Source organism: Pempheris klunzingeri, chromosome 14, assembly GCF_042242105.1.
Source record: "Pempheris klunzingeri isolate RE-2024b chromosome 14, fPemKlu1.hap1, whole genome shotgun sequence".
Taxonomy (NCBI): Eukaryota; Metazoa; Chordata; class Actinopteri; order Acropomatiformes; family Pempheridae; genus Pempheris; species Pempheris klunzingeri.
In genome coordinates, this window is record NC_092025.1 from 15814233 (window position 1) to 15825614 (window position 11382).

The 11382-nt window shown below is 39.7% G+C and overlaps 1 protein-coding gene across 1 annotated transcript; it reads right to left on the bottom strand.

Moving 5' to 3' along the window:
* Nucleotides 1-3756: 3756 nt before the first annotated feature.
* Nucleotides 3757-8502, bottom strand: rab38c (RAB38c, member of RAS oncogene family). The gene is made up of 4 exons (XM_070843265.1): nucleotides 8310-8502; nucleotides 7333-7463; nucleotides 5518-5655; nucleotides 3757-4146 (listed from the first exon to the last, which is right to left on the bottom strand). The coding sequence occupies exons 1-4, from the start codon at nucleotides 8500-8502 to the stop codon at nucleotides 3985-3987; spliced, it is 624 nt and encodes a 207-aa protein (XP_070699366.1). The 3' UTR covers nucleotides 3757-3984.
* Between the last annotated feature and the right edge of the window lie 2880 nt (nucleotides 8503-11382).

The window sequence follows — 11382 nt, forward strand, 5'->3', positions numbered from 1 at the left end:
GTGACAGTTTATGTTTTTTTCATTATAGCGCCTTAATAAAATCCCACTAAACATGGCCTGCAATATTCCCCCCTATGATGACATTTCTTGTGGCCTTAAAATGATCCTCCATGATTGCTCCAGTTTGATTCATTTAGTTCCGACAACATTCCCAGTATGTGTCTAAATGGCATTTCATGGTTAAGTAAATGCCACCAGGGATCATTCAGTGATGGTTCCAGCTGTATTTCATAGACCAGCATCCAAAGAGGGTTTTTAAAGGCTCTGGTAAATTATTTTCTATAGGGGCCTCAGGTGATATTACTGGATTGTTTAGCTAAAGAGGAAAACTGTGTGGATTTGTTCCCTTAGACTCAAAAAATTTTCACACAACCAAAAATTGTTGTTTTAGGGACTTTAACATTTGCTCAGCGACCTATTTATAGTGAAGTCGCTGCTCTTTGAGACATTATATGCAGAGCAAAGTGGTTTACATCAGCAGATGTCGCTCTCTAGAATGGCAACTAACAATTAATCTGCTGATTATTTAATTTAATTAATTCATTGTTTGGTCTATGGAATGTTAAAAAAAATACAGAAAAATGCAAAGTTGACCTTGATCTTCAAATGTCTTGTTTTGTCTGAGCAGCAGTACAAAACCTAGCCACAGTTTGTGTCTCTCTAGCAGGTGTCTCTGCATAGCAGGTACTGCTCTAGAGATACTTCTCTAACCATCTGGATGAAAAAAATACTCAATAACTCTATTAAAAAAGATTTACAGCCTTTTTTCCCAAGTTGCAGCTCCATTTCCGATCCAGGTAATCAGCCAGCTGTCCTCTTTGTTTTGATTTGGAAACAAATGTGCAACTTGGGAATCAAATTGAAAATCATCTCCTTTTCATTCAGCAGTCAGAATATTTTTAGAGGTACAAACTGGGACTATTTTATTTCATAAAACAAATGAATGCAGCAAATCCTCACGAGTAAGAAGATGGAGCTGTATAGGGAAAGGTGAAAAAAAATTACATCTACAATTCTAAAATTAGTAGCAGATTAAGTCATTAATTGTTTGTTGACTTGTGAATCAAGTCAATGTCAAAGCTGCTTTCTATATTTTGATGTTGAAACGTGTTGACTTGAGCCAAGAGGACGTGACATGTCCTTAGTTTAATGCAAAGGTCCCGAATGGCCGATGCTGCTGAAAACACACTGCTCAGTAAATACACTTTTTATTGCATGTAGTCTGGTGTCACAGAGAACACAGTTACAAATGTGTTGCATTACAAGGCCAAGCTATTACACATCAAAGGCAGTGAAGTAAAATACAAAGCGGAGGCCTAATTTGAAAACATGGAATTTCAAATAACACTCGAGGCGGACGCAACAAAGGCCGCTGTTCTGTCACCACTGTGCTGAAAAGAGCAGCGCAGACCACGTTTTTGACTGGCAAGAAATTGATTTTTATGGTTGAAGAAAACACATCCTACCAACAATGGAGCCAATAGTTTGACAGCGAGCCCCGTTTGCTATTTAAATCTAGAGTGAACTATTTTGAGGGCGACAAGTCAACGGTTATAGACTGAAACCACACATATATACACAATTAAATGGAATTAGTGCTTAAAAACAGGGGGAGATGTTAATGTATATCATGAATAGGCAGAGTAGTACCGGAAGAACCACAGGCGTCGTAAAAGTGGTTTACACTTCACCACTGTTATTCCTAATTAAAGAAATTCGCAATCCACTAACAGCCTGTAGGCTTATCACCTCACTGAATAGTCCATTTAATGGGCATATCTGCTACACTGAGTCACCTCCATTACCTGCACAACGCTGATGTTTATTTCTGGCTGCAGTGGATTCTTGTGTGTTTTTCTCGGTTGCATGCAAGGACAGATTTTCCGGCCCATCAGTTCATGATCCAGTGTGAAAGAAAATGTCTTAACATATAAGCAGGCAATTATGAAAACACTGGATGTATCCTTCAGATGCTGTGTATTAATGTTACATAAAGGGATTATTCTTACATAATATTAGCGAGGAAATACGGCTGTGATCCTCAGCAGGATGGATAGGAGCACTTTTGTGACGACAGATAGGAGCTTAGTTCACCGTCTGACACAACTGTCCAGAAAGTTTGACTCTAATCGTCGTCAAGTCAGTTCAAGCTCAGTTTAAACTTAATTTAACCCGTTTCTCAAAGCAGGAAAACACACAGCCAATGATGAAGATTGTTGAAGGAGAATAGGGCAGGGCAGCACACATGTTATCTTTTAGTGAGCAGAGGTTTTAGGATTTCGATCGTTTGCTCACCAGCTGGGCCTCAGATCCTGCACGATGATATAACGAGTTAACAAAGTCTTGAAGGAAAAATTTGACAATTTGGAAAATGCTCTTATTCGCTTTGGCATTGAGCGACAGATGAGAGGATGCCTCGCTCATACTGTATGTGTCTGTTAAATATAAGGCTACAGACAGCAGCCGGTTAGCTTAGCTTAGCATAATGACTGGAAACAGGGGGAAACAGCTAGCCTGGTTCTGTCAAAAGGTAACAACAAACAAATCCACCATCCAACACGTCTAAAGTTCTCTAATTAATATATTTTATCTCATGTATTTAATCCACGCTAAAACCAAAGTGTAAAATCAATTCACTGTTACTGTGCTGAGTAAAGGCGACGACTGAAGCCGAGGATGAGGACGGCTAATATTTGACCAACCGTCACACTTGTTTAACAACCACGGAGGATGACGTTATGTTCATAACTGCAATTTTACGCAATGACTGCAAACAATAACGCACAGCTAATAGTGCAACACAATAAAAAAAGGGCAGACTACTAAAGATTCATGCACAGTCATTTCAGAAAATGGGCTGGCTAAAAGTGGCTGTGGCGGATGGTTAGAAATTGAGTTAACAAATAATCCCACACATAATTCTTGTAAAAGGACTGTTGCTTTTGCACTGTTCATATGCATTAAACAAACACAACTTGTTGATTTGTGAGACTTAGAGGTGCTGCTGGGAGGATTTGTTTCTTGCTGTTTGCAGTCTTTATGCTAAGCTAAGATAACTGTCTGTGCAGAATCCTTATATTGAGTCTTCCAGTGCAACTCTCTCCCACAAAGCTATGGGAGTGTGTCTCCCAAAATGCCAAACGTTGGCTTATCAAGAGAGTGTTTTAAGGGTTAAGACTGATTTTCATGTTCAGTCTATATTATTATATCTATGAAGCATGTGGTACAGTCAGCAATCATATTACAATGTGCAGTCAATTTAAGACTCGTTTGAAGTTAAAGATGAAAGATTTAATTTCACTTGTTCTTTTGCACTGACCGGAAGAAGGCTTCATGTTTTGATGTCTGTGTTCACACTGCATGTGGAAGTGCTGTCAGTTCAAAGGCACGGCGTTAGATATATTCAAAATAAGCACGAGGATCTTAGGTACAAAATATGTACACATTAGGTATTGTAAGTAAGCTGATAATAGATATGGGTTACATTATTCCGCAGGTTTTCAAATTCCGCAGTTTTCATGCACAAATATAATGAATCTAAAGACCTTTTTAATACCTAACAATAATACTGTATACTGTACAATTACCACAGCAGAAGAGGGTGCAATAAATAGGCTTTTTTTATAAACCATAACCTGGAAATTATAAATAGAAAGTTGACAGAGATCAAATTTAATCTTCCTAAAATTTTTTTTAACAATTTAAGACATTTCTTACCTTGAAACCAACATGTAGCTTTTTTTTTACCATGTCCATAATGTCATTAAAGTTCAATCATCTGTGTGCCAGATATCATATTGGTCTGCAGTGTGAACACGACCCATGAACACTAGTTCAAAGCTCTACTTGTCTTACATTTTTCTTCATTAATCACTGTGGGCTAAGATCAGGGAAACACAAATTTCTTTATGAACAGTCCCTGAGCCAAATGTATCTGTGTGGCCTCACAGCCGCTGTTCCTGGTCGTCTCTGACTGGTCGGGGGTCACAGTTTCACACATGACGAGCAGCTGAGATGCTCCTTCGTGGCGTTAGTGTACCCAGACAGGACAATGGACCCGGGTTCCCGCTCTACCATCGGGCTCTCCTCGTTGTTCAGGATGTGCTCGACTAAGCAGCGCGCAGCCTCCTCGATGTTTGTGTTTTCCTGAGGAAAAAGAAGCCACGTGTAAAGAAACCATGTACTTTTTAGCCTTTTGTTGGTCTATGAATGACAACATCGGTCAGTTGGTCCAGACTGAAATATCTCAACAAGCATTTAATGGACAAGCATGGTCCCCTGGGGATGAACTCTACTGACTTTATAGCCAACCAGACTTTTGGTTGACATTTAAGCATGGTTGATTCAGTTGGATTGAAATTTGCTGCAGATATTCAAGGTTTCTTTAGGATACATTTTAATAAGTCAGTTAACTTTTATCTTGCAGCGTCATCAAGCCAAGACTTCAATTTATCCAGTACTTTCATTTGTGACCAAATACCTGATAAAAAAATAATGAGTTTGAGCTTAGTGCTAATTAGACCAAAACCTATACTTTTAATTTTGCAACAAAAAAACAATTTAAATGTTTATCTGTCACGCTGAAACGAAAGTGTAAAAGAAGAACAATTAGAGAGGAATCATTAAGAGACTGTAGCACCAAAACCTCTGAGTGTACAGATGTGTGGTGTAATGTGGTTACATGACAGCCAGGTAGATACGGATGTGTTATCTGAAGTATACTAATGTCATCGTACACGATTTCTGGTTACTGAGGCTAAAAAAATGTGCTGCCTCTTGTAGTAATTAGCAGCCACGTCATCTAACGCAAAATACAGTGTGTCAAAAAGATTTAGACTATTTGACTATCTCTCTTGTTATTCTGGCATCGAACACTAAACTAATGAGAAGCCAGAATGTCATTAACCGTTAGAAACGCTACTGTTTCTGTCCTGACCTGTCTGACCTGTCTGCTGAGCCTTCACTGGCTACACTTCTGCTCACACTCACACTGCGGTGTGTAGCTCATCAGAGAGGCTCTGGATGAGAGGAAAAGACAGAAGGCTAATTCACACCAGACTGCAGACATTCCTCTATTTGTCTCTTCGGAGCACAGTTAATAATGTTTTTAACTTATTGTGTTTGCACGGAAACAGTAACTTTTAAGGATGATTTCTTTTTACAGCAGGCTTTTGTTGTAATGTCATTACTATTAATTTACCCTGTTAAATATGTAGTTATTTTGATTGTATAAAAGATGTATAGAGCAGATGACAATGATTTTTTTTCCCTGCATTAAGTTTTTAGTCTTTCCCTCCAGCCAAGCCCCCTTAAAACACTCTTCCCATTTGGGGATTAATTAAAAAAAAAGCCCTCTAACCTTTTATATTATTGGCCCACATTTGCACAAAAATCACCAGTACATTAAATTATTTGTGGAAAATGTTACTATCACCTCATTGTAATGCTAAACGGCTTGACATTTTCAAGCTGCAGTAATTTCCTCCAAAGTCACACATCCAGCCTCCCCTTTTGTACCTTTGCAGAGGTCTCGAACCAGCCGACGAAGCCGTTCTCCCTGCAGAAGGAGTCGAGTTTGGGCTGCTGGGAGGCCAGCTGGTCAGACTTGTTGGCCAAGAGTACAGCTGGGACTGGCCTCCCGTGATTCAGGGTCACCTTGGGGGAAAACAAACGCGGATTACATGGTGGTTGTGCAAACTGTAATATCATGTAACTTAAGTTTTAGGCTATTTAAAGCTTAAAGAATCTATCTTTAGCTATGTAAGATATGACAAATCTAAGCTTGAGAGAAAGATACAAATTGTCTGCACAAAGTGAAGGCGTCATGCTTGAAACTAAATCATACAATACGTTGATCGACCACTTCTGAAGTCTTTATGGCTGAACAGTTGACCTCTACGGCCAAAAAACTACACTCAGCAGTGAGAGTGAACCAAAACAGTAAAATTGCAGGCAGGACCGAGAGCCGAGGGAAGCACAGACACAGGTGATATTTAGTAGGTTCTTCACTACAAGTGACATCTCTCATATTGTCAATTTTTGAGTGACTCTGTTTCTGACAGTTTCTGTCCTAACTCTGATGTCGGGAAGGTGTTTAAGGTTTCAGATGCTTCTGACTGGCACTTTGTTTGAAACACACTGGTGCCTTAAATGGAAAGGTCAGATTTGTTAAAGTGGGGTTGTATGAGGTATTTATCCATAGTTACTGTATTACTAACAGAAGACACTTTCAGTCTGGTGGAGCAGGCAGTAGCAATGGCAGAGACTAGGCAGAAAAAACACACTTTAACCACCCAGAAAAGTCAATATCTGTTAAGTTGCCACCATATTTAGTATATTTTCACTGCTTCACATTACCGTCAGACCGCCCTTTCTGACAGGAAACTCAATCTGTTCTCTCTTTTTCTTTGCTCACTCTAAAGCTACCAGACTCCTCTGAATAAAACTAAATAATTTTACCCTGCAGAATATGGAAGTGTGCTGTGCTACTGCCGCCTTGATTTCAACTGACCATTTAAAACACAAAGTCACACAATAACACTAGTCGATAGAGGCGGCGGCAGATGAACACCTCCTGTGTTCTGTGAATTAAAATTCCTGTTTTTTCAATGAAGTCTGGTGGCGCTGAAACAAGTGAAGAGGAAAGCCTCAGTTTGCCAGCTGATAAGGGCCTTTTTTTAGTGGTTACAATACATTTTGCCGCTGTCCCTGTCCACAGCAGTACGTCGCATAGCGTCCGCACCTGTATTACTGCGTGCTTCTCCAAACTGGGGGTGTGCTGACCGCCATCTACTGTAAGTATTACACTGACTTTGGATAAGTGCCTCATATTAACCCACCTGGAGTAATCCGAACTATCCCTTTAAGCAGTTACAACATGCTACCCTTTGCTTCTCAGTTGCATTACAGAACAATCACAGACAAGTTAGGTTGGAGAACATGGAGGTGCTGCAACTAAAGCCACTTTACATGAATTTTGGGCATCGCAGTTACAATTTTTCAGATAGAGCTGGTCTTTGTAGCTGTTTTTCCTGCCACTGTTGCCTGATACCTGATGTTTGCTCATGAGAGGATTCTTGAATCCTTTATTATGATTTCTTGAATCGTTGGGTCGCTTAATGAAAGAGTTTCTTCTAGACCTGCTCTTTATGGACAGCCTCTTGAGATTGATAAGATTGATAGATTGATTGACATGTGCCTCTAACAACTGGCAAAACCTTCCTTGTGTGGTTGTGGTGCATGTATAGTGTAAATGTTTAAACCTCTGAAAGAGACAGAATGACAAAGGGGACAGAAAGGCCTCAGTTCGTGCTTCCCTATTAAACGCCTGACCTTGGAGTCCAGGTCGTCCTTCCACTTCAGCACGGCATCAAACGTGGACGCCCTGGTCACGTCAAACACCATCAGTGCTCCCACCGCCTCCCGGTAGTAGACACGAGTCATGTTCCCATACCGCTCCTGTCCTGGGACACACAGACAGTCATCAGACAGACACACACTGTGTTTATTTAAAGGCAATTTTGAGTCCGTAAAATTAAATCAACTCACAGCACGGTTTATTAGTGACAAACACAGGGAGTGGGAGGTTGTCTGTATATATATGTGTGTGTGTGTGTGTGTGTGTGTGTGTGTGTGTGTGTGCATGTGTGTGTGTTTATTCTACAGTAGCCGCCATCATGTGACTGATATTACCAGCATGAGATCACTTGAGTCACAGCCAGGCACAAGATCCACATTCCTCAAGCAGGCTTCAAATGACAGGGAGGGACCCAGGCAGGCATCCAGTGGACAGAGACACACTCTCACTGGGGGCTCACATACCTCACTGCAAAAATCTCCATCTTATCAAGATATTATTGTTTATAAATGTTAAAAAAAAAACAAGCAAAGAAAGTGTCATATTCTCATGGAGTCTTCTTGTGATTTGAAAGCAGCTGTTTGCTTTGGAAATCAATAAGAAAACACTTTAAGGACCCAATAATTGCTTGATAAGTTGGAGATATTATGTTGCTTTTTTTTTTTTTTTTTTTTAACCATGTTTAAATATTTGACTGTCCTAAAACTGCCCTCAGGTTTACTATAAAAGCTTATTTCCAGAGGCAGCTTTAAGTTTTTAGGTTTTCAGAGCTGCTGAAGGTGAAACAAAAGGTTTTTGTTCCCAAAGATCCCAAAACACACACACTTTTGCTCCTCTGAATAAATCCCAGTCCTGATCTACTTGCAGAGTTTTATAGTTTTAACAACCACCTGATGCGTTTTAAGCCTGTAAAACAGGACGGACAACATGGGGTCGTTAAAGTTGGACAGACCTGCTATGTCCCACAGCTGGAGCCGGATCACAGTGTCACTGTCCCACTGCAGCACCTTCAGGGCGAAGTCCACCCCGATGGTGGCCCGGTAGTGCTGGGAGAAGATCTGATGGACGTACCGCTTGATGATGGATGTTTTTCCGACTCCCAAGTCCCCGATGACCAGGACTTTGAATAACAGCTCCTGCTGCATGGCTGCAGCTCTGCAGGGATGAAAAAAAATACTCCTCAGTAGGATTATGGAAACTTTGTGAAGGATGCTGGTGCAAAGGTATCGCAAAAAAACAACAGCTGTCGTGAAGTTTTTGACTGAAGAAAAATGCTATTAGTTGGTCATTTTCTTCAATGCACTGAGAAAAAACGTTATTGCATTGAAGCGGTCAAGTTGGTCTGTGGTCTGAGCGGTCCTCCCGATCAGTCACATATAACAGTCTGAACCCCTTTACGAAGTTGGGTTTAGGTTGGATATTGGACAGACGCTCCGGACCCAGCCTCCTCCCACTGTTGCCCCCCGGTTTGGCAGCAGGAAGTCGGTCAACTCGCCTCCAGAACCTCGGGCTGGACTGCTGGAGGTTGACCAAGGGACAATCAATAAATTAGTGTTTTAATGAATTCAAACACATTAGTGAAAGGAATGATGAAATATTATACTAAATTGATTTCATGTTGGTTGGCACACTTGTTTTGATTACTTCTGTGCACATTTTGTTTATTTTACATAATATTTTAATTGAAATACTGATTGCTTATATGCATTTATTCATTATTTATTTATATTAAATTATACTTTTTGTCTAAAAAGTGATAATGATCACTAATATTCAATGATTTATTCATTTAATATAGATATTTTAATTATAAAAATTTTGTGCACCACCTCACATTACATGAATGTTAATGGAAGAATATGAATTTTCCATAAAAGATTTCTTTAAAAAGTACTAAAACCCAGTATGAGGAGGTGTGGCCTGTGTCACTTGTGTAGTGATCATTTCTGTTTCTGATTTGGTGTCAATTGGTCACATTACAAGAAAACTATTGGAAAAAAATGTTTTAAAAAATTAAACATTTTCTCCTAAAATATTCATGTAAAATTGATTACGCAATAGCAATCGAAGTAAGTGTGCTACATGAAATCAATTTAGTATAATTTTCCCATGATCATTTTCACTAATGTTGTAAAGGCAGCATGAAGGCACGTCTGTCAAATTTCCAACTTAAAGCCAACTTCATCCTGGTCAGTGCAGCTGTCAATAGCTGGTGGTGCATTCAGGTGCTACTTGTAAAAACTATCGTCAAAATATTTCTCTCAGGAATGTGGTGGAGTAGCTGTATAAAGTTGCACAAAATAATCAATTAAAGTGCAAGTACATCAAAATTGTACTTAATTACAGCATTTCTATGTTCCCACCATAGATGGATCCTATAAATATTTCATACATGGTGACTTTTAGCCATTTATCACCAGCCTATCTCAACATCACGTCTAGAAATCCATAAAACGTGCAGCGTAGGTGTGGTTATTTATGATGAGTACCATGTGTAGTGTATTGTTATATTTGAAATATGAAGCCTAATATTCAAATAGATTAAAATTACATTTCAGATGTACGATTAACTGTTTAATTTATTGATATTTTATATTTCTTTTATTTTTTGTTTTATTCCTAGTTTTTGTTCATTCATTCAGTGTCTCTCCTAGAGGCGGGGCATAGGACATTGATGTTGGTCACTGTCGTACTTCCTTCGTTGTAGTTTAGCATTTAAAAAAAACAACCTGGTTGCTACTGTGACTAGCCTGCATGTTGCTCTGTTAGTTTTTTAAATACAAAATAAGGATCCAAATAAAGATATTAACAAAACAAAATGAACATTGTGGAAGGATAAATTAGAGTAAATGAAGTAAGTGAATTAGAGTAATTACAGTATTTTGTTCCCACGGCCCGTGAAGGCATCAGCAAGCACCCTGAGGATTGATGCTGCGCTGCTGTGAGCGCAGTTACGGTAATGGTGCTGATGAGGGCGAGGAGGAGACGTGTGTGTGTGTGTGTGTGTGTGTGTGTGTGTGTGTGTGTGTGTGTGATGCTGTTGTGTCCTGCTGCCATTTCATCCGCGGATCCTCACGGAAACGTGAGCAGTCCGGCCCCAAATCAACCAGCAGCTTGGTTTAATCTGTGAAAACGTCTCAAATGTTGACGGTAGACGTTGTTGATATTTGATGCATGTTATTGGTGCAGGTTGTTTCTGGAGGCAATAACAACCACTGCTGCTCCGGAGGATCATTCTTACTAAACGTAATCATGGATACGGGGTTTGCTTTTTACAGACACTGAGCTCCTAACTTTAAGGTAGGTCATTATTTACTGCTATTACCTAAATGTTAATCATCAGAGTCACTAATACTCTTACTGGCATAAGGCTAAGTGGGTTGGGCCTCGTGATTCAAATAATTTACTCTTAATTTCTCATAAACTTTACGGGAGATCTTATTATGAGCGTCTTGTAGGGAGCAGTGGCAAATATCTATCATCCACCAGCAGCTGTGTTTAGCAGCTATCTCATCAGTAAGCGTCTCTCTGGCCAGCTTCAGGGCCTCTTTGTGTGTTACTGCTGTATAACCACCAGCCTGCTATCCACATGAGGGCTGACTGTGCCAGTGTTTATTGAGTTGGAGAGGAGTGGCCTCCCCCTCCCTCCCTCCCTCCCTCCCCTCAAATTAGATCACCCAACTGTAAATCACATGGACTCTGCTGAGATCATTTGAGCTTGTTACTCTGTCCTCATGATGGCAGCCCTGATCCATGAAGAGTCCATGTGGTCCTGCAGATTAAAATTATTAGAATTATTATTTGTGTTAAATCTGAATCTATTTTAACACATCCCCTTGTTTTAACTGCATTTATTGCCCCTTTCTTTCAGATAAAAACTTGAATGTGTATTATTTTACAGTTACAGTTTCATCAGTTCATATTTTTTCTTCATTTACAAAACGCCTCAAATGAGTGTTATTATTGAGGTAAACTGCAGCCAAAGGTTTTGTGAGACTCTTTTTTTTAAGAGTCTCAGTATCATT